At 46.5% G+C, this 24,339-nt stretch overlaps 1 protein-coding gene across 1 annotated transcript in view; it reads left to right on the plus strand.

Annotated features, from left to right (window-relative positions):
• Nucleotides 1-23,896, plus strand: part of PSMB7 (proteasome 20S subunit beta 7) — a 51,987-nt gene extending 28,091 nt beyond the window's left edge. Inside the window, exons 7-8 of the mRNA XM_035112792.3 lie at nucleotides 19,097-19,248; nucleotides 23,657-23,896. Of these exons, the coding sequence (XP_034968683.1) occupies nucleotides 19,097-19,248; nucleotides 23,657-23,768 (264 nt within the window). The 3' untranslated portion in view covers nucleotides 23,769-23,896. The remainder of the gene's footprint in view (nucleotides 1-19,096; nucleotides 19,249-23,656) is intronic.
• Nucleotides 23,897-24,339: the final 443 nt, after the last annotated feature.

Below are 24,339 nucleotides of genomic sequence, written 5' to 3' on the forward strand. Positions count from 1 at the left end.
TCCTTCCAGTGAGCACTCAGGGCTGATTTCTTTCAGAATGGATAGGTTTGATCTTCTTGCAGTCCATGGGACTCTCAAGAGTATTGTATTAGATTATTGTATTTTAATACTTCTTTGGGAAGCCGCCCAGAGTGGCCAGATAGGTAGGGTATAATCATCATCATCATCATCATCATCATCATTATTACAGTGGTACCTCGACTTACGAATAACTCGACCTACGAATGTTTCGAGTTACGAACAGAGTTCCGTCCACCATTTTGGATGTGGTTTAGATAGGATTTTTTCGACTTGAGATTTTCCCCCTCCCCATTGGCTTCGACTTACAATTTTTTCAACTTACGAAGGTCTGTTCGGAACGGATCAAATTCATAAATTAAGGGACCACTGTTTTTATTTCTGGACTTAAATGGTGGAAAGTTCAGGATCTGTCGTTCAGGATGGGTGTGAAATAGCAGGGCTCAGATGGGGGGACTTTGTGGAGAGTGAAGGAAATTATGGACCTAATTATTTGCGGCCAGGCGCCTGATTAATGGCCGACGACACTGCCGATAGCGGGGAGCTTCTCTTTGTTTTTTTGACAACTGCCGAAACTTAAAACTTGATCAGGTGCTGGCGCCTCATCAGTCTCCTTTAGGCTTCCTCCGGAGTGGCGACAGGCTGCATATGAATGCCGGCTTCATTAGCGGGGCTGATCAAAATGCCCGCGTGTCCCTGACACGGGGCTCAGGTGGTGGGTGTCTTCTGGCTAATCCCCCCATTTGAAACTTGGTGTTTTAATGACTCCATCGGAAGGTGGCCGCTTGCTGGGGGGTTTGCCAGCAGACGGTGGAGATCAAGGGAGACGGCAGCTGGCGTCCCTACTGGCAGGGCACACAGCTTATGCAGAATGCCTTTCAAAAACAGGCCCCTTTACAGGGTGGGGGGGGATGGCCCACTGCTTTGTGAGTCTGCTCTTGATGCCCTGCACTAGCGGCAACCCCTCTGCTTTTTTTTTCCTGGGGCAGGAATTGCGAAGATTTGTGTAATAATAATAACAACACCATATATTCCGGCGTATAAGACGACTGGGCGTTTAAGACGACCCTCCAACTTTCCCAGTTAAAATATAGAGTTTGGGATATACTCGCCGTATAAGAAATACGACCCGGCGTATAAGCCAGCCCCCCCGACTTTTGAGAAGATTTCTCTGGGTTAAAAAGGAGTCTTATACGCAGGGATATACTGTAATAATAATTGTTACAGGTAGGTAGCTGTGTTGGTCTGATGTCGAAACAAAAAAATAAAAACAATTCCTTCCAGTAGCACCTTGGAGACCAACTAAGTTTGTCATAGGTATGAGCTTTCGTGTGCATGTACACAAGTCGAAAAAACCCTAATTAAAACCGCCGCGGTTTCCGTTCGGATGTTGAGAAATTCGTAAGCACGACCATTTGCCCCATTCGCAAGTCGAAAAAATCTGTTGTTGAATCATTTGTAAGTCAAGGCACCACTGTACAGTGGAACCTCGGTTTACCCCTACCTCTGTTTATGAACGCCACTGACCCGGAAGTGTTTACATCCAGGTTCCGCGGCGGATGCGCAGATCGCACATGCGCAGCAGCGATCTGCACAGTGTGCGCAGAAGAGCTCTATCGGTGATTCGCGCACACGCAGAAGTGTGCCTTTGGGGAGCAAATGCCTCCGTTTACGAATGCCTCCGTGGAACGGATTGCTGCGTTCGTCAACTGAGGTTCCGCTGTACACTGAAACAGGAGTCCCCAGACCCTTATGTATAGTCAGAGGGTGGGGAGGGATATTACTCAGAAGGGTGGTGGGAATGGGTGATTGACGGATAGGAGTGGTAAACCTGTTGGCGACTGTCAAGGACGGCAGTTTGTCTTGTAGGAAAAAGCAAGGGGTGAGATGGCGAAAGCCAAAATAGTCCAAATCAAAACCATAGGGAGGGAAACAGGGGTCACACTGAGTCTAGGCAGAACAGCTCCATCTTGCAGGCCGTGCAGAAAGATGTCAAATCCTGCAGGACCCTGGTCTCCTGTGAGACAGCGTTTCACCAAGTCGGGGCCAATACTGAAAAGGCCCTGGCCCTACCTTATGTCTCGGGATCTCCAAAATGTTCTTATTTGTGGACCTTAAGGTTCTCCGCAGGGGCATACCAGGAGAGGTAGTCTGCTGGTATTTCTCCAAAATCCCTCTCCGCATTTCCCTCTCTTAAGGACAAACATAATTAGGGATACTAATTTGGATTTTCCTTCATCAGTGGAACTGACGAAACTCCTTCTACCTGGTATGCACAAAAGAGGAGTCCTGTGGAGTCCTTTTTTTTTTGTAAAGGACTAAAAAACAACAAGAAGAATTTGAAAATGTATGCTGAACTGTAAAGGGACCCCTGACCATTAGGTCCAGTCGTGAAGGACTCTGGGGTTGCGGCACTCATCTCACTTTACTGGCCGAGGGAGCCAGCGTACAGATTCCAGGTCATGGGGCCAGCATGACAAAGCCGCTTCTGGCAAACCAGAGCAGCGCACAGAAATGCCGTTTACCTTCCCGCCAGAGCGGTACCTATTGATGTACTTGCACTTTGACTTGCTTTTGAACTGCTAGGTTGGGAGCAGCTGGGACCGAGCATAGAATCCTAGAATCCTAGAGTATAGATGCTATACTCCTATTGACGCAGCCCAGAATTGCATTGGCTTTTTGAGCTGCTGCATCACACTGTTGATTCATGTCAAGTTGGTGGTCTACCAAGACTCCTTGATCCTTTTCACATGTCCTGCTCTCAAGCCAGGTGTCACCCATCCTTTCATATATATTTTTTGCCCGTGGAATACTTTACATTTCTCCCTGTTTGCTTTGGCCCAGTTGTCTAATCTGTTCAGGTCATTTTGAAGTGTGATCCTGTCCTCTGGGGTATTAGCCACCCTCCCCATTTAGTGTCATCTGCAAACTTGCTCAGGGTGCCCTCAAGCCCGTCATCCAAGTCATTGATAAAGATGGCCCCCCTCTAGTCACTTCTCTCCAGGATGAGGAGGAGCCATTGAGCAATGGGAGCTCACCCCGTTGCAGGGATTCGAACCGCCGACTTTCCGATCGGTAAGCCCTAGGCTCTGGGCTTAACCCAGTTAGTGCCATTTAAAACTTGTATCTGAGCAGGTCTGCTCACAGTGGACTGTCAAAGTCTGGTGATCGCTTTTCACTCCTCGCAGAGTAGGGACACCAGACAGGTTATTATTTTTGATGCATTTCTTCGGAGCCAAGTATTCAAACAAAAGTTGCGTTACTGTTGTGGTCTCTTCCAACTCTATGATTCTACTAGCTGACCCGGTAACGCGTTGCTGTCAGCCATATGGCAAGAATGCTTTGATGGTGTTTCCTGCTTGGCCAGGGGTTGGACTGGATGGCCCTTGTGGTCTCTTCCAACTCTATGATTCTATGAACTGAAGGAAATGGTGAGATTTTCCTGGAAAAAAAATGTTTTTCTCCATAATGCAAGACTGGTTTGGTGCTTCTGCAGCAAGCAAGATTTTTTAATGCAAAATATTTTCTGTATGCAAAGAGCCAAGAAATTCTAAGTGGAGGAGGGGAATATTTCTTGTGAACTTTGGAGAGAGGTTTTATTGGAATTCCCCAGAATACTTTAATGATGTGCCTGCGGACTCTTCCCCTGCCTCTAAGATTGATTTTTTTTCCCTGTTGACAGTAAAACAACGAACAGATACACCTTAATACCCAACAGAGGGTTGCTGTTATAACACCGTTCACAATTCTGCACGCTGCCTTTTTTATTTTATTTTTGGTTCTCTGTCCATTTCCACCTTTTTGCTGCCACACGGATCCAGCTCCTTACTGCAGCTGTGAGAGGATGGATTAAGAAGATGGATAGAATCAAGGCTTTTTACTCATAGCGTTCATCCTGCTTGAACTTGGCTTCCAGTCAAATCTCGGTTCTGTTTGCTACAACTTGTATCAGTAGCAAATTAAATATGCCTGTTCATTTGTGTTCATTGTTGTTTAGTCGTGTCCGACTCTTCACGACCCCCTGGACCGGAACACGCCAGGCACTCCTGTCTTCCACTGCCTCCCTCATGTTCGTAGCTTCGAGAACACTGTCCAACCATCTCCTCCTCTGTCGTCCCCTTCTCCTTGCGCCCTCCATCTTTCCCAACATCAGGGTCTTTTCCAGGGAGTCTACTCTTCTCATGAGATGGCCAAAGTCTTGGCGCTTCAGCTTCAGGATCTGTCAAATCTCTCACTGCCTCCATTTCTTCCCCTTCTATTTGCCAGGAGGTGACGGCACCAGTGGCCATGATCTTAGTTTTGTTGATGTTGAGCTTCAGACCATATTTTGCACTCTCCTCTTTCACCCTCATTCAGAGGTTCTTTCATTCCTCCTCACTTTCTGCCATCAAGGTTGTGTCATCAGCATATTTGAGGTTGTTGATATTTCTTCTGGCAATCTGAATTCCGGCTTGCGATTCATCCAGTCCAGCCTTTTGTATGATGAATTCTGCATACAAGTTAAATAAGCAGGGAGACAATATATAGCCTTGTCGTACTCCTTTCCTAATTTTATTCCGTATCATTTCATATTTCTTCCGGCAATCTGAATTCCAGCTTGGGATATCTGCATATCTGAGGTTGTTGATATTTCTTCCGGTAATCTGAATTGCGGCTTGGGATTCGTCCAGTCCAGAATTCAGATTGCCGGAAGAAATAGCAACAATCTCAGATATGCAGATGACACAACCTTGATGGCAGAAAGGGAGGAGGAATTAAAGAACCTTTTAATGAGGGTGAAAGAGCAGAGCGCAAAAGATGGTCTGAAGCTTAACATCAAAAAAACCAAGATCATGGCCACTGGTCCCATCACCTCCTGGCCAATCGAAGGGGAAGAAATGGAGGCAGTGAGAGATTTGACTTTCTTGGGTTCCATGATCACTGTTTTATCTTGTAACAATTTGAAAGCCTTTTGTAGCTCCTTTCAGGTGGAGGCTGGCTCTGTAATGTGAGATTTTATCCAGCAGAAGTGCGGCGGCGGCAGCTGCTCATATAAGAATGAAATAAGAGGAGCCCGCCTTATTGAACGGTAGTTCTAGAATCATACATTTCTGCCTTGGCAGGTAATTCAACATAAATTGTTAATGTAAATTCAGGATACTGGGGAAAATGTTTTTTACTAAAGAAGATAAACTGCTGATTAATTCAGTATAAAACTCAAATTACAAATTGAAAGGGCCACTGCGGGACTCCCGAAACCCTAAAGACAACAGATGTTGAATGGATACCCCCACATATTTCACACTGGTATGAAATATTAACATGGTTTATTATCCTTGTGATGTAGATATGAGAAAGGGGAGGCCAGGCTTGCGTGGGTTCTAAAAATAGCCAGCTGGAATTCAAGTCTTTAAGAGATGGCGGGCAAAGCCCAAGAAGTTGCTTTGCAATTAGAAGGAATTAAGGAAGGAAGGAAGGAAGAATTAAGGAGGAAAGTAAGGAATTAAGGAAGGAAGGAAATGTCACCGACATTCTTACTCCGGATGGCAACTTTGGGCCTCTCTGCACTCAGGAGCTGGTGGAGGCTGGAAACCATCTTGTCCATGTTTTCCACAACTGTCATGGGTCCGTCAAGGATCTGAGGAGGACAGGGGCAGCCGGCAAACCTCACACCTGACTTTCCCATGGGTTTCCCTGGCCCTCCTCCCGCACGGAACTCAAGACTGGGGACAGGTATCCATCAGTCTGCAGATGACACCCAGCTCTACCTCTCTTTCAATTCAGAACCAGTGAAGGCAGTGAAGGTCCTGTGTGAGTGCCTGGAGGCGGTCGGAGGATGGATGGTGGCTAACAGACTGAGGTTGAATCCTGACAAGACAGAAGTACTGTTCGTGGGGGACAGGAGGCGGGCAGGTGTGGAGGATTCCCTGGTTCTGAATGGGGTAACTGTGCCCCTGAAGGACCAGGTGTGCAGCCTGGGAGTCATTTTGGACTCATGGAGGTGCTGTCCATGGAGGTGCAGGTCAATTCTGTGTCCAGGGCAGTTGTCTATCAGCTCCATCTGGTACTCAGGCTGAGACCCTACCTGCCTGCAGACTGTCTCGCCAGAGTGGTGCATGTTCTAGTTATCTCCCGCTTGGACTACTGCAATGCGCTCTACGTGGGGCTACCTTTGAAGGTGACCCGGAAACTGCAATTAATCCAGAATGCGGCAGCTATACTAGTGACTAGGAGCGGCCGCCGGGACCACATAACACCGGTCCTGAGAGATCTACACTGGCTCCCAGTACGTTTCCGAGCACAATTCAAAGGTTTGGTGCTGACCTTGAAAGCCCTAAACGGTTCGGTCAGACTCATGTTGGTAGCTTCGAGAACACCTTTTCCAGGGAGTCTACTCTTCTCATGAGGTGGCCAAAGTCTTGGAGCATGTTGGTAGCTTCGAGAACCCTGTCCAAACACCTTGTCCTCTGTCGTCCCCTTCTCCTAGTGCCCTCCATCTTTCCCAACATCATGGTCTTTTCCAAGGAGTCTTCTCTTCTCATGAGATGGCCAAAATCTTGGAGCCTCAGCTTCAGGATCTGTCCTTCCAGTGAGCACTCAGGGCTGATTTCCTTCAGAATTGATCACTTTGATCTTCTCGCAGTCCATGGGACTCTCAAGAGTCTCCTCCAGCACCAGAATTCAAAAGCATCAATTCTTCGGCGATCAGCCTTCTTGATGGTCCAGCTCTCACTTCCATACATCACTACTGCGAAAACCATAGCTTGAACTAGACGGACCTTTTGTTGGCAAAGTGATGTCTCTGCTTTTTAAGATGCTGTCTAGGTTTGTCATTGCTTTTCTCCGAAGAAGTAGGCGTCTTTTAATTTCAGGATTGCTGTCACCATCTGCAGTGATCATGGAACCCAAGAAAGTAAAATATCTCACTGCCTCCATTTCTTCCCCTTCTTTTTGCCTCTTTCATTTTAGCAAATGGAGACTTGGTGTATGTGGGGTCTCCCGCCTTTGTGATAGCAGACAGCGGTGTTCTCCAGTTACAAAACATGTGTTTCTTGATGACTTAGGAACTTATGTGAAAAGCACTGGATGGAGTGGAGAACTACCACTACAAATTTCCCCTGTCCCAAATAAAGCAATTGCTTCAGCAGTTTCTGTGTGATTGCTCAAAAGCTAAAGTCTGAAGAAAGCAATAATCTTGCCATCTTATTCCACAAGGAGGTTGTGCTTCCAAGCAACAATATCTGAAATGCTTTCCCCTCCTATTGTCCTTTGGGAAATAATAGTGTGTAGAACTCTAGAATCCTCTATGTCACTGTCAGTTTAAGCTGGGAGGTTCCAGCCTCCTCTCTCCTTTTAAAAAATAAAAGAAAACTAGCTGGGCCGGCCACGCGTTGCTGTAGGTCCGCTGTTCCGTTCCCTGCAACGCAGGCGAGTCCCTACCTCCGTTCCCTGCAAACCTGAGCTGTGGTGTTTTGGGCCGTGGGTGGCAAGGGGCAGGATCTCAGCGTGGCGCTTTGTGGAGGAATGCCGTTCTGGCAGTTATAGCATATAAGAGATCTGCTGGATCTCTCAGCGGCCTTTGACACCATCGGCCATAACATCCTTCTCGACTGTCTAGAGGGGTTGGAAACTGGCGGCACTGTCATACAGTGGTTCCGCTCCTTCTTCCTGAGCCGTGTTCAGAAAGTGGTGTTGGGGAATGAGTGTTCAGACCTCTGGGCACTCACTTGTGGGGTGCCTCAGGGTTCTGTCCTCTCCCCCATGCTTTTGAACATCTACATGCAGCCGCTGGGAGAGATCATCAGGGGGGTTGGGCTGGGTGTTAATCAGTATGCAGATGATACCCAGCTCTGCCTCTCTTTCAAATCAGAACCAGTGATGGCGGTGAAGGTCCTGTGTGAGTGCCTGGAGGCGGTTGGAGGATGGATGGCGGCTAACGGATTGAGGTTGAATCCTGACAAGACAGAAGTACTGTTTTGGGGGGACAGGAGGCAGGCAGGTGTGGAGGACTCCCTGGTCCTGAATGGGGTAACTGTGCCCCTGAAGGACCAGGTGCGCAGCCTGGGAGTCATATTGGACTCACAGCTGTCCATGGAGGCGCAGGTCCATTCTGTGTCCAGGGCAGCTGTCTACCGGCTCCATCTGGTACGCAGGCTGAGACCCTACCTGCCCGCAGACTGTCTCGCCAGAGTGGTGCATGCTCTGGTTATATCTCGCTTGGACTACTGCAATGCGCTCTACGTGGGGCTACCTTTGAAGGTGACTCGGAAACTACAATGCGGCAGCTAGACTGGTGACTGGGAGCGGCCGCCAAGACCACATAACACCAGTCCTGAGAGATCTACACTGGCTCCCAGTACGTTTCCGAGCACAATTGAAAGTGTTGGTACTGACCTTGAAAGCCCTAAATGGCCTTCGGTCCAGTATACCTGAAGAAGCGTCTCCACCCCCATCGTTCTGCCCGGACACTTGAGATCCTGCACTGAGGGCCTTCTGGCGGTTCCCTGATTGCGAGAGGTGGGGGTTACAGGGAACCAGACAGAGGGCCTTCTCGGTCGTTTCAACTGCCCTGTGGAACACCCACCCAGCAGATGTCAAGGTAATAAGCAACTCTTTTACTTTTAGAAGACAACTGAAGGCGGCCCTGTTTGGGGAAGGTTTTAATGATTGATGCTGTACTGTTTTTAATATTTGGTTGGAAGCCGCCCAGAGTGGCTGGGGAAACCCAGCCGGATGGGTGGGGTATAAATAATAAATTATTATTATTATAGCATATTGGTTGCTGAGATGCAGGTTGCTGAGATGCAGGTTCGGCCTTCTGGTTCCCAGGATGGACTCTGTCCCGGCCTTGGAGACGCAGCTTCTGGGTTCTATTTCCCAGCATGCCCGGCAGTGTCTGCTGTCTGAGTTTTGAGGTCCCCAAAACGGGGTTTTACCTTGCGCTGGGGTGTCATCTGTGGACACTCACTTATTCGCATGTGACGTTGTCTCCAAATTTTATTGGCATTGGTCAAGCAATTTTGGTGAGAGGCGGAGACAAGCACACAAGCCCATTTCACATCTATATATATATAAATGAAGGGACCCAGGTGGCGCTGTGGGTTAAACCACAGAGTCTAGGGCTTGCTGATCAGAAGGTCGGTGGTTCGAATCCTTGCAACGGGGTGAGCTCCCGTTGCTCGGTCCCAGCTCCTGCCCACCTAGCAGTTCGAAAGCACATCAAAGTGCAAGTAGATAAATAGGGACCGCTCCGGCGGGAAGGTAAATGGCGTTTCCGTGCGCTGCTCTGGTTCGCCAGAAGCAGCTTTGTCATGCTGGTCACATGACCCGGAAGCTGTCTGCGGACAAACGCCAGCTCCCTCGGCCTATAGAGTGAGATGAGCGCCGCAACCCCAGAGTCGGACATGACTGGACCTGATGGTCAGGGGCAACGTTAACTTTACTATATATAAATGTAAGAAGGGCATGTGGGTGGGTCTCCACTTTACTCCGGAACTGCTTGACCGGTTGCGTTCACATTTGGACACAACGTCCCAAGCGAATATGAGAGTGACCCCGTATTGTTTGCGTAGGCAGGTGTCACACCTCGGCCACGTAAAAGCCCCCAAACCACATGTTCCAGAACTCACAACTCGGATGAAGCACAGGAGCACAGGAGAAATTGCAAAACAGCGCCCTCTTGTGACGGCCACACTGGTCCTGTACGTAGGAAAGCTTCCGTCCACAGCATCTCAGCTCGCCTTTCCAGACTGGGCTGAGGGTCCAGGATAGTTCCTGGGTCGGGACAGGGTGGGGTCAATCACAGGGTTGAGCCTGGTTGGGGGTAGGGGGGGCAGGATAGGTCATGGGTCGGGACAGGGTATGGCCAGTCACAGGGATGAGCCGGGGGTGGGGGTGGGGAAAGGAAGAATAGCTCATGGGTCGGGACAGGTTGTGGGCAGTCACAGGGATGAGTCGGGGGAAGGAGGGGGCAGAATACGTCATGAGTCGGAACAGGATGGCGGAAGTCACAGGGATGAGCCGCAGCAATGTGTGGCAGGTTCAGCTAGTTTATATATATATATAGATAGATACAGTAGGTAGATAGATGATAGATAGATATAGATATATATAGATAAGGGAGGGGATGCAGGAAGTAATCAAACCTTTTTGATACAGAGGAGCTGCGTTGGGTCGGTTCTCTCCCTGAGCTTCCCAGCAGATTTAGCTTCTCCAGTTACGTATCGATCTTGACAAAGTTTCTCCCAGAAGACAGGCATATCCACATTTCTCTACAACTGAGGCTGCTGATTCCTCTTCCATGGTCTAATTATCCTTCTCTAGGCTTTGGTATCCTTCAAGAGCTATCGTTTTTTTGCTAGTCCCAAACTCCCAGCACTTCGGTATAGATTTTACTGCCGCTCTGACCTCCCGGATACCCCCCTCCCCAGCCCAGTTATCTCTCTCAGATTCTCACTTAAAGTAATTTGTACATTTTATCTTTTTTATATATATAGTCAGGGCATAGATCATATTCTATCCTTCCACATTGCAACTGTGGTGATGTGTTTCAAAATGTCAGGATGCAGCTGTTTACAGACAAGCCAGAATTGGCACCTTTCCACGAGGTTGATGAGGAAAAGCTGAAATGACTTAATGCAGGCTCTAAAATATGTAGAAATGTATTCACCTCTCGCCCCATTTCAGTGGATTGGCATCCTTCAAACTGTCACAGATTATTTTTTTCTGAGGAAAGAGACGTCCAGAAGTGTACTGTGAGGTTGTTCTGGCGTAACATTTTATAGATGACTAGCTGACCCGGCCACGCGTTGCTATGGCTCCTCCCTGTGACTCCCCCCACTGTCCTGACCCATGACCTATTGTGCCCCCTCCTGCCCCTACCCCCGGTTCATCCCTGTGACTACCCCCACCCCCTCCCTGTAACCCGCGCCTCCCCCCACCCCTCGGCTCATCCCTGTGGCTCCCCTAGCCCCCTACCCGGTCCCCCCCCCGGCTCATCCCTGTGACTCCCTTGGTGCCGGTGTCGGCGTATCCCAGCCTGTATGTCAGGTATTCGGGGGAGGAGGGGTAAAGGCAGGGTGTGGGTGGTTTTTGGCGAGGTGTCGGCATGGTGCGGTCTGTGAGGGACAGAAGTGGGGTTTAGGTGCAGGATCCCAACGTCGGGCTTTGTGGAGGAATGGCTTTTGTGTCGGTTATAGTATGTTGGCTGGTGACGTCAGGATCTTGCGTCGGTCTCGGAGACGCAGCTTCTGCCTTCTGTTTCCCAGCATGCACTTTCGTCTCAGTTGTGAGTTCCGGAACACAGGGTTTTGGGGTTTTTACCTGGCCCAGCTCTGTCAGGAAGTTCTTCCCAATGTTGAGGTGGAATCTTCTTTCTTGTAGTTTGAATCCATTGCTCAGTGTCCGCTTCTCTGGAGCAGCAGAAAACAACCTTTCTCCCTCCTCTATATGACATCCTTTGATATCTTTGAACATGGCTATCGTATCACCCCTTAACCTTCTCTTCTCCAGGCTAAACATACCCAGCTCCCTAAGCCGTTCCTCATAAGGCATCGTTTCCAGGCCCTTGACCATTTTGGTCGTCCTCCTCTGGACACGTTCCAGCTTGTCAGTATTCTGTGGTGCCCAGAACTGGACACAGTATTCCAGGTGAGGTCTGACCAGAGCAGAATACAGTGGTACTATGACTTCCCTTGATCTAGACGCTATACTCCTATTGATGCAGCCCAGAATTGCATTGGCTTTTGAGCTGCTGCATCACACTGTTGACTCATGTCAAGTTGGTGGTCTACCAAGACTTCTCGATCCTTTTCACTGTACTGCTCTCAAGCCAAGTGTCACCCATCCTTTCCTCTTTTTTTGCCCAAGTGAGTACTTTACATTTCTCCCTGTTAAAATTCATCTTTTTTGCTTTGACCCAGTTGTCTAATGTGTCAAGGTCATTTGGAAGTGTGATCCTGTCCTCTGGGGTATTAGCCCCCCCTCCCGATTTGGTGTCATCTGCAAACTTGCTCAGGATGCCCTCAAGCCCATCATCCAAGTCATTGATAAAGATGTTGAAGAAGACTGGGCCCAAGACAGAACCCTGTGGTACCCCACTAGTCACTTCTCTCCAGGATGAGGAGGAGCCATGGATGAGCACCCTTTGGGTTCGGTCAGCCAGCCAGTTTCAAATCCACTGAATGGTAGCATTGTCTAGCCCGCATTTTACCAGCTTCTTTACAAGAATATCATGGGTCACCTTGTCAAAGGCCTTGCTGAAATCAAGATAGGCTATATCCACAGCATTCCCTTCATCTACGTGATCCCTCGCGTATTTGCATGTGTCCAAATTTGAACGCAATCGGTCCAGCGGTTTGAGAGAAAATTGGAGACGCGCCCACATGACCGTTTTATATATAGATGAAGCAACTTCTTTGCTTGCGACACAGCTAGCATGCTTTTTCACTTGCAGGGTTGTGAAACTCTATGATTCTATGATTCTACTAGCTGACCCGGCCACGCGTTGCTGTCAGCCATATGTCAAGAATGCTTTGATGGTGTTTCCTGCTTGGCTGGGGGTTGGACTGGATGGCCCTTGATGTCTCTTCCAACTCTATGATTCTATCTCATTGATTGGTTTCACTCTTTAAAGTTGCGTTCCTGAATTAAATGCACTTTTCGATGATATTCTCATTTTCCGAGTTTCCCCTGTGTCCTAATTTCTACCACCGAGTGACTTTTTAAAGCTCCAAAACAGAGGTGTACAGTATGTTAATTTCTACTACCGAATGAAGTTATTCAAGCTGCAAAACAGCGGCGTATTCTGAATGTGCTGACCGTCGCAGTCTTGACGACGGCAGCACAAATGACGCAGGGCGGTAATTAATCTCAAAAAGTACCCTAAAAGTTTGGAGTATATAAAAGGAGCGCTCCCTCCCTTTATGGTTGCAAAGCCCCAAGCTAACTGGGAATATCCCTTCTCTGGGGGACCATGGCTGCTCCTTAAATGAGATTACAGCGAGAGTGATGGGCTGTAATAGAAGTCAGTTGTGACAAGCTCGCCTCCATTGCTACATCACGCAATGGCTCCCGAGGCGCCAATGTCCTCTCTCCATTTACCGCCACATGACAAATGGCCGGCACTTGTAAAAGGCACAAAGAGGTCTCAGCCAGCCGCCTAATGGTCACCGCAGATGTGCCAAACTGCTGGAGGACCCCCCCCCCCAGTTCATTAAACTGACCGCTAATGCATCTCCCAAAATGTCATCCGAGGAATTGGAGCAGTTGGGGCAGAAATAAATAAGGCTCGTCCGAAACGGGGGTTTGATAAATTATTTAGAACCGGCGAGGACATTGCCGGCATTTAATTTTGGATTCTACCGGTAGCATCTTTAAAAGATGATTTATGTGTTGTAATGCCATTAAAACTCAATATTGGCCCTCTGCCGGCCGTAAAGTCTGTTGAGATTTAGAGAATGAGTTTTCAACTGTCACCGCAACATCATAGTGGAGAGAGGGCGGTATTAAATCTTGACTTTAAACCCGTTATCAGGAGAGTTGCGTTTTGTAGATGCTCCAAAAACTGATAGATTACCTCTCTCCAACAGCAAAGTTCTCCTCTCACCCCATCCCCAGCACACAACATTTCCACATTTGCTTTACAAGTAAGGGAGTGCCTTGGTCACTTCCGCTGATTTGCAGACGGAAGGGGATAGAGCACCCAAATCCACATAGAAAATCGCATCTGGGCATGCGGAGAAGCAATGTCCAGTGCCGCGCTGCCCATGACCGGGGCTCCGGAAATTATAGAATCATAGAGTTGGAAGAGACCACAAGGGCCATCCAGTCCAACCCCCTGCCAGGCAGGAAACACCATCAACAAAGCATTCTTGACATATGGCTGACAGCAACGCGTGGCCAGGTCAGCTAGTAGAATCACAGAATCATAGAGTTGGGAGAGACCACAAGGGCCATCCAGTCCAACCCCCTACCAGGCAGGAAACACCATCAAAGCATGCTTGACAAATGGCTGACAGCAATGCGTGGCCGGGTCAGCTAGTAGAATCATAGAATCATAAAGTTGGAAGAGACCACAAGGGCCATCCAGTCCAACCCTCTGCCAAGCAGGAAACACCATCAAAGCATTCCTGACAGGGCCGTGAAACCTCCGCTTAAAGACCTCCAAAGAAGGAGACTCCACCACACTCCTTGGCAGCAAATTCCACTATCAAACAGCTCTTACTGTCAGGAAGTTCTTCCTAATGTTGAGGTGGAATCTTCTTTCTTGTAGCTTGAATCCATTGCTCCGTGTCCGCTTCTCTGGAGCAGCAGAAAACAACCTTTCTCCCTCCTCTATATGACATCATTTAATATATTTGAGCATGGCTATCATATCACCCCTTAACCTTCTATTCTCTAGGCTAAACATACCCAGCCTGTCAATAGATGCATGAAATGCAAAGCAAGATATGTCAAGCCTTGATTGGTTGTCATTGTCATTATTTGTCGTTAGGCGGGTCATTTATAAATGTAATGTCATTCATGTGTTTTCAGTCTGAAGAATTCCTGTTTTTCTGGTACTGTCAATTATTATGTTTGCTGTGTGTTAAACCCCAGAGCCTTGGGCTTGCTGATCAGAAGGTTGGCGGCAGAGTCGGTCACGACTGGACCTAATGGTCATGGGTCCCTCTACCTTTACCTTATCTCAGTACATATTTTTTCTTGCTAAACTGAGGGATGTAGCTGAGATAGGGTCACACGAACATGTCTGAGGCTTGTCCAAGGACTCGTATTTGATTTGACAAAAATCCTGGAAGCCCCCTCCCCCCCGGCTTGTCCCTGTGATGCCGCCCACCCTGTCCCAACCCACGACGTATCAAACCCCCTATTCCCCCCACCCCGGGTCATTTCTGTGACTGGCCCCACCGTGTCCTGACCTATCCCGTCCCCTCCTCTCCCGAACCCCCACCCAGGCGAGTCAGTGCCTCCATCCGACCTAGTCTGTAAAGGCAGCCCTGTTTAAGGAGGCTTTCAATGTTTAATCGATTATTTTATTTTATTTTTCTGTTGGAAGCCGCCTAGAGTGGCTGGGGAGGCCCAGCCAGATGGGCGGGGTATAAATAATAAATTATTATTATTATTATTCAGCCTAGTATGTAAACGGCAGCTGAGGTGCTGTCGAGAGGGAAGGTTCTATAGGTGCAGTACCAGCGTAGCTGCCGCCAGAGGGCACTGGTTTGCAACATGGTTCTTTTCCCAGTATGCATTTTCGTCTGAGTGGTGTGTTTTGAAACACGGGGTTTGGTTTTTTTTACCTGGCACAGGTGTGACATCTATCTTACTCTCATATTCGCATGCGGCATTATGTCAAAATTTGAAAGCAATCAGCCAAGCGGTTTTGTTGAAACGTGGATATTAATGGACGTGCCCAGTTTACATTTTTTATATATATAGGTGATTTATATATATATATAGGTGAAACTCTCGGTTAAGTGGTTTCGGTGAAGAGTGGAAACACATCCACATGCCGTTTTTACATATATAAAATTATTATTATTATTACCACTGAAGGGTTCCTGGGCCTTGCAAGCAGATCCTGCCCCGCATTTTGGTTTCTATGCCAAGTTTTGCTTCAGGAGACCATTACTCCAATGGAGGCTGATGGCTGGCATTGTGAAATTGCTTGGAAATATAGGCAGCCGAGATTCTGTTGAGAGGGAAGGTGCAGTACCGATAGAGGGCGCTGGTTTGCAACCTTCTTTTCCTGGAATGCATTTTCGTCTGAGTGGTGTTTTGAAACACGGGGTTTGGGTTTTTTTTACCTGGCACAGCAAACTTGATAAGATTAATCTCACTGTAGCATGGGTCGTTGTGTGCAAATTTGAACGTCATCAGTCAAGCGGTTTCAGTGAAAAGTGGAAACGCAACCACATGCCATTTTGACATTTATATATACAATGGCACCTCGGTTTATGAACACAATTGGTTCCGGAAGTCTGTTCATAAACTGAAGCGTTCATAAACTGAAGCGAACTTTCCCATTGAAAGTAATGGAAAGTGGATTAATCCATTCCAGATGAGTCCGCGGCGTTCGTAAACCAAAAATTCGTAAACCGAGGTGTTCATAAACCGAGGTTCCACTGTATGTATGTATGTATGTGTATATATATATTATTGTTGTTGTTGTTGTTATTATTATTATTATTTCCACCGAAGGGTTCCTGGACCTTGCAAAGAGATCCTGCCCTGCATTTTGGTTTCTATGCCACGTTTTGCTTCAGGAGACATTTTACTAGCATTTTACCAGCCCCATGATACTCTTGTAAAGAAGCTGGTAAAATGCGGTCTAGACCAGGCATCCCCAAACTGCGGCCCTCCAGATGTTTTGGCCTACAACTCCCATGATCCCTAGCTAACAGGACCAGTGGTCGGGGAAGATGGGAATTGTAGTCCAAAACATCTGCCGGGCCGAAGTTTGGGGATGCCTGGTCTAGACAATGCTACCATTCAGTGGATTTGTAACTGGTTGGCTGACCGAACCCAAAGGAACCCATGGCTCCTCTTCATCCTGGAGAGAAGTGACTATGATATTCTTGATGTCAGCAAGGTGCCCCATGATATTCTTTTAAAGAAGCTGGTAAAATGCGGGCTAGGCAATGCTACCATTCAGTGGATTTGTAACTGGCTTACTGAACGAACCCAAAGGGTGCTCATCAATGGCTCCTCCTCATCCTGGAGAGTAGTGACTAGTGGGGTGCCACAGGGTTCTGTCTTGGGCCCAGTCTTATTCAACATCTTTATCAATGACTTGGATGATGGGCTTGAGGGCATCCTGAGCAAGTTTGCAGATGACAGCATATGGGGAGCTGTGGCCAATACCCCAGAGGACAGGACCACACTTCCAAATGACCTTAACAGATTAGACAACTGGGCCAAAGCAAACAAGATGAATTTGAACAGGGAGAAACAGGGTGGATTTGATTTAAATCAAACTGATTTAAATCACGATTTAAATCACGATTTAAATCACTAGTCAGTAAGGCTTGATTTAAATCATACTGTAGTTTTCTACATAAAGACTAATTCTTGCAGTATAACTTTAATATGCAAGTAGATGAAGATTTTTAGAATAACAACTTTTCATATTAGTTTTTCATCCCCAGTTTAATAGGTTAATCTTTCATATTTGGACAACTTTACTGTTGTACTTAGGAAGGAGAAAAATAATCATTACCTTAATAATAACAATTTAAATAGATTTATTCAACTGAAACAATAACATTACAGCATATTAAAATAAAAAAAAATCCTTCAGTAGCACCTTAAAGACCAACTAAGTTTTTATTTTGGTATAAGCTTTCGTCTGCATGCACACTTCTTATACCAAACTAGAAGCTTATACCAAAATAAAACAGCTTATACCAAAATAAAAACTTAGTTGGTCTTTAAGGTGCTACTGAAGGAATTTTTTTATTTTACTTCGACCCAGACCAACACGGCTACCTACCTGTAACCATTACAGCATATGTTATTTGCTTAAACAAATATCCATGTTTGTTAACTAATTTGGCTAAACAAAAACAATATATATATATATTAAGAAACTTAGACTGTCAGCCCAGCCTACACATGAAAAACCTAAATACTGTCCACTCCAATCAGAAAAATATTATTTCTATTCTATTCACTGAACTTCTTGAAAGTTAGCACTGAAGGGGTTGTTTCTGTATTCATAGGTTTGTACAGCAATAGAATTAAGGTCTTTTTCTCAACTCTGTTCATGTTATAACATTTTTGCTGTGAAGAAGAGGCATGTGATCTCTGTTGAGTCAAATTCAGTTTTGAGAACTGCAAAAGTAAACCAAGCATCTGTGATAATATCTTGTAGGCAGAGAAACTGCCCAATAATCTTACAAAAACCTCTGGAAGAGCATGACATTGTGAATGGATTAATGGAATTTATTTACCCAAAAAATTAAACATATACAACCTTATTCTACATAATTAAAAAACTAATCTTTACTTCATGATGGAATAACCTTTGGGTGGTAAAATATTTTCCTCAAAAAGCATTTTATTTAAAAAATTCCGATTTAAATCAAAAAAATCCGATTTTTTTGATTTTTTTAAAAAAATCATTGATTTTTATCCACCCTGGGGAGAAATGTAAGGTACTACACTGGCAAAAAAAGAGGAAAGGATGGGTGACACTTGGCTTGAGAGCAGTACATGTGAAAAGGATCTAGGAGTCTTGGTAGACCACAAACTTGACATGAGTCAACAGTGTGATGCAGCAGCTCAAAAAGCCAATGCAATTCTGGGCTGCAGCAATAGGAGTATAGCATCTAGATCAAAGGAAGTAATAGTACCACTGTATTCTGCTCTGGTCACACCTCACCTGGAGTACTGTGTCCACTTCTGGGCACCACAGTTCAAGAAGGATATTGACAAGCTGGAACGTGTCCAGAAGAGGGCAACCAAAATTGTCAAAGGCCTGGAAATGATGCCTTATGAGGAACGGCTTAGGGAGCTGGGTATGTTTAGCCTGGAGAAGAGAAGGTTAAGGGGTGACATGATAGCCATGTTCAAATATATCAAAGGATGCCATATAGAGGAGGGAGAAAGGTTGTTTTCTGCTGCTCCAGAGAAGCAGACACGGAGCAATGGATTCAAGCTACAAGAAAGAAGATTCCACCTCAACATTAGGAAGAACTTCCTGACAGTAAGAGCTGTTCGACAGTGGAATTTGCTACCAAGGAGTATGGTGGAGTCTCCTTCTTTGGAGGTCTTTCAGCGGAGGCTTGACAGCCATCTGTCAGGAATGCTTTGATGGTGTTTCCTGCTTGGCAGGGGGTTGGACTGGATGGCCCTTGTGGTCTCTTCCAACTTTGGATCCTATGATTCTACTAGCTGACCTGGCCACGTGTTGCTGTCAGCCATATGTCAGGAATGCTTTGATGGTGTTTCCTGCTTGACATGGGGTGGACTGGATGGCCCTTGTGGTCTCTTCCAACTCTAGGATTCTAGGAGACGATTCCTCCAATGGCTGGCATTGTGCAATTGCTTGGAAATTGCTTGAAGGAGGGCAAATGTCTGATAACCCACTTTTGTTTCCTAGGAGGAGGAAGCCAAACAGCTTGTGAGAGACGCCATTGCAGCTGGCATATACAATGATCTGGGCTCCGGCAGTAACATTGATCTTTGTGTGCTCAGTAAGAACAAACTGGACTTTCTCCGTCCTTACGACACGCCCAACAAAAAAGGGAAAAGGTGAGTGTGTCGCTGTTTAAATTGTTTCTTCCCCCCTCAAAAAATAATTTATTCATTTTGTAAAAACAACATTAAAAAATACAAAAAAAGAAAAGAAAAAACCCAACATTTTCTTATATAAATCCATTTTTCATTCCCATCGTTAGGGGACTTCATCATTTTCTAATTAACTTACTGTATATTCCAGCGTATAATACGACCCCTGACTTTTCCAGTTAAAATATAGAGTTAGAGATACACTGGCCGTAGAAGAAATACGACTCAGCGTGTAAGTCGACCGACTTTTGAGAAGATTTTCCTGGCTTCAAAAGTAGTCTTCTACGCAGGAATATACAGTATTACTGACTTAATTAATCCCTTATTTATAAACCCCATCATTATTTCCCCACCAAACTTTCCTACCTATTTAAATTTATTCATTTGTTATTCACCACGACAAACCTTACATCTTTCCTCCCTCACGTTAGATAATAAATCTGATATAATTTTCATCTTTCATTCTTTCCCTTATTCTCTGCTAACCCCACTTTCTGTTCGCAACCCCCCCCCCCCAAAAAAAAATCAGCTCAAGATATTTCTTATACAGTCATACCTCGGTTTAAGTACGCTTCAGTTTGAGTATCTTTAGTTTTTAAGTACTCCACGGACCTGTCTGGAACGGAGTAATCCACTTTCCATTCCTTTCAATGGGAAAGTTCGCTTCAGGTTAAGTACACTTCAGTTCATTTCAGGTTAAGTACGCTTCCATATGTTTTGCAACTACAACTCCCATGACAACTGACCACTGGCCCTGGTAGCTAGGGATCATGGGAGTTGTAGTTCCAAAAACATCTGGAGAGCTAAGGTTGCCTATGCCTGCTCTAGATCTTTTGGAACTACAACTCCCATGATCCCTAGCTAACAGGGCCAGAAGGTCAGGGATCATGGGAGTTGTAATTTCAAAACATCTGGATAGTCAAGGTTGCCTATGCCTGTTTTGGAACTACAACTCCCATGATCCCTAGCTACGAGAGCCAGAAGGTCAGGGATCATGGGAGTTGTAGTTTCAAAACATCTGGAAAGCCAAGGTTGCCTATGCCTGCTCCAGATTTTTTGGAACTACAACTCCCATGATCCCTAGCTAAGAGGACCAGTGGTCAGGGATGGTGGGAATTGTAGTCCCAAACATTTGGAGGGCCGAAGTTTGAGGGTGCCTGGTTCAAGCTATGGTTTTCCCAGTAGTGATGTATGGAAGTGAGAGCTGGACCAGGCACCCCCAAAGTGCAGCCCTCCAGATGTTTTGAGACTACAACTCCCATGATCCCTAGCTAACAGGACCAGTGGTCAGGGATGATGGGAATTGTAGTCCAAAACATCTGGAGGGCTGCAGTTTGGGGATACCTGCAATAAACCCATTGATGATCCTGCCAGTTGCAAAGAAAAAGCAAGCCTCTGCCCACCAAATATGTCCGCTTGTCCTCTTGTGTCAGTTCTAAAACTTTCCGATTTTCTTGTAAATTGTTTCCATAGGCAAGAGAGTTAAACCTTCAGATACCAGGATCAGGCCGATTCTGCCTTCAGAGTGCAAAGCCCAATTCTTGAGGCTGCAGACTGTTCTAGCTGAGAGAATTAAAACACACTATTGGAAAAAGAAATGCGCAAAAATTGTTCGGTCTGAAGCTGTTGTTGACCTAAGACACGCACAGGCGACCTTGGCTCTGCAGATGTTTTGGAACTACAACTCCCATGATTCCTGACCTTTGGCCCTGTTAGTTGGGATGATGGGAGTTGTAGTTCCAAAACATCTAGAGCAGGCATAGGCATCATTTGCTCTCCAGATGTTTTGGAACTACAACTCCTATAACCCCTAGCTAACAGGGCCAGAAGGCCAGGGATCATAGGAGTTGTAGTTCCAAAACACCTGGAGAGCCAAGGTTCATTGGGTGGCGAAAGCTTATAGCAGGCATCCCCAAAGTGTGGCCCTCCAGATGTTTTGGCCTACAACTCCCATGATCCCTAGCTTACAGGACCAGTGGTCGGGGAAGATGGGAATTGTAGTCCAAAACATCTGGAGGGCCGAAGTTTGGTGGGAAGTTTGGTGGGACATTTCTCCCATATCGGAAAAATCCTATCTAAACCGCATCCAAGATGGAGGACGGAGCTCCGTTCGTAAGTCGAAACATTCGTAAGTAGAGTTATTCGTAAGTCAAAGTACCACTGTATATAAGAAATTCCTTGAGCTGATTTTTATTTTGGGGGGGGGGGGGGGGTTGCGAACAGAAAGGGGGTTAGTAGAAAATAAGGGGGAAAACGAAATATGAAAATTATATAGTACCTCGGTTTATGAACACAATTGGTTCCGGAAGTCTGTTCATAAACTGAAGCGTTCATAAACTGAAGCGAACTTTCCCATTGAAAGTAATGGAAAGTGGAATAATCTATTCCAGACGGTCCGCAAAGTACTTAAACTGAAGCGTACTTAACCTGAAGTATGAGTGTAATTGGTTCTGGAAGTCCATACTTAACCTGAACTGTACTTAACCTGAAGCAAACTTTCCCATTGAAAGCAATGGAAAGTGGATTAATCCGTTCCAGATGGGTCCGCGGAGTACTCAATCTGAAGTGTACTTAACCCGAAGTATGAGTGTAATTGGTTCTGGAGGTCCGTAATTAACTTGAAGCGTACTTAACCTGAAGCGAACTTTCCCATTGAAAGTAATGGAAAGTGGATTAATCCGTTCCAGACGGGTCCGTGGAGTACTCAACCTGAAGTGTACTTAACCCGAAATATGAGTGTAATTGGTTATGGAAGTCCGTACTTAACCTGAAGCGTACTTAACCCGAAGTATGAGTGTAATTGGTTCTGGAATTTGGACACAACGTCCCGAGCGAATATGCGAGTGACCAAAAACAGTTTGTGTAGACAGATGTTACACCTATGGCAGGTAAAGCAGGTAGAACCCACTGTTCTCGAACATAAAACTCAGACAGCTGGGGATGCTGGGAGTACAGGAGAGTTTGCAAAACAGTGCCCTGTAGTGACGGGTACACTGGTACTGCAGCTAGGAAACCTTCCATCTCCCTCTCCACAGCATCTCGTCTCGGCTTTGAAGGCTGGGCCGAGGGGCCGGGATAGGTCATTGGTCGGGACAGGGTGGGGCCAATCGCAGGGATGAGCTGGGGGTGGGCGGAGGAGGGGCGGGATAAGTCATAGGTTGGGACAGGGTGGGGCCAGTCACAGGGATGTGGGGGGAGGAGGGGGCAGAATAGGTCATGGGTCGGCACAGGGTGGGGCCAATCAGAGGGATAAGGCAGGAGTAGGGGGCTAGATGAATCCCAAGGCGGTATTAAGATTGCCGGAATAAATATCAACAACCTCAGATATGCAGATGACACAACCTTGATGGCAGAAAGTGAGGAGGAATTGAGGAACCTTTTAATGAGGGTGAAAGAGGAGAGCGCAAAAAATGGTCTAAAGCTCAACATCAAAAAAACCAAGATCATGGCCACTGGTGCCATCACCTCCTGGCAAATAGAAGGGGAAGAAATGGAGGCAGTGAGAGATTTTACTTTCTTGGGCTCCGTGATCACTGCAGATGGTGACAGCAGCCACGAAATTAAAAGACGCCTGCTTCTTGGGAGAAAAGCAATGACAAACCTAGACAGCATCTTAAAAAGCAGAGATGTCACTTTGCCGACAAAGGTCAGTCTAGTTAAAGCTATGGTTCTCCCAGTAGTGATGTATGGAAGTGAGAGCTGGACCATCAAGAAGCCTGATCGCTGAAGAATGGATGCTTTTGAATTATGGTGCTGGAGGAGACTCTTGAGAGTCCCATGGACTGCAAGAAGATCAAACCTATCCATTCTGAAGGAAATCAGCCCTGAGTGCTCACTGGAAGGACAGATCCTGAAGCTGAGGCTCCAATACTTTGGCCACCTCATGAGAAGAGAAGACTCCCTAATGTTGGGAAAGATGGAGGGCACAAGGAGAAGGGGACGGCAGAGGACGAGATGGTTGGACATTGTTCTTGAAGCTACCAACATGAGTCTGACCAAACTACGGGAGGCAGTGGAAGACAGGAGTGCCTGACATGCTCTGGTCCATGGGGTCACGAAGAGTCGGACACAACTAAAGGACTAAACAACAACAACAAGGGGGCAGAAAAGGTCATGAGTCAGGACAGGGTGAGGGCAGTCAGAGGGATGAGCCACAGCAATGCGTGGCCAGGCCAGCTAATACTTATAGATAAGTGTATAAGTATATAAGATCTAAGTATATATCTCCATTGAGTATATATCTCAGTCTCCATTGAATATCGATTGCGTATATATCTCCATTGCCGCCCCCCCCCCCGTTAGTGGGATTTGGGGCAGACCCACATTCCTCCCCATAATGGCTTCTCTCTCCTCTCCCTCCCCCCTCAAACAGGCAAGGCCGGTACAGCTGCGAGAGGGGAACCACAGGGGTGCTCTATACCAAAGTCACCCCCTTGGACCTGGAAGTGGCGGACGAGACCGTGCAAACCATGGATACGTCTTGACTTACCGGAAACGTCCGGGCGGCGGAAGAGGATTGAGAATTTGACCTCTCCAAATTCTGTATCTGTATTATCTGCGTTAATGTTCTGTATGCAGATTGAATAATAAAAATTAAAAAACCCAAGACGAATTGACCGGTGGAGTCTCGTAATAACTGGGGCGGGAAATCAATCGTTTTCTAAAACGGATTATTTGCTTCACAAGTAGTGCAGAAGTCCTTCTTAGACAGAAAAGTTAACAGAGCTCATTCCCTGGCTGTTAATGGTGTACAGGTGAAACTCTGGATAATAATAATAATAATAATAATAATAATAATAATAATAATAATAATAAATTTATTATTTATACCCCGCCCATCTGGCCACTCTGGGCGGTTTCCAACAGAAATATTAAAACACACTCATTTCTTTCTTAAAGATTAAAAGCTTCCCTAAACAGGGCTGCCTTCAGATGTCTTCTAAAAATCTGGTAGCAGTTTTCCTTTTTGACATCTGGGGGGGGGGTGTTCCACAGGGCGGGCACCACCACCGAGAAGGCCCTCTGCCTGGTTCTCTGCAACTTGGCTTCTCGCAA

This window comes from Zootoca vivipara, chromosome Z2, assembly GCF_965207765.1.
Source record: "Zootoca vivipara chromosome Z2, rZooViv2.hap1.1, whole genome shotgun sequence".
In the NCBI taxonomy this organism is placed as follows: Eukaryota; Metazoa; Chordata; class Lepidosauria; order Squamata; family Lacertidae; genus Zootoca; species Zootoca vivipara.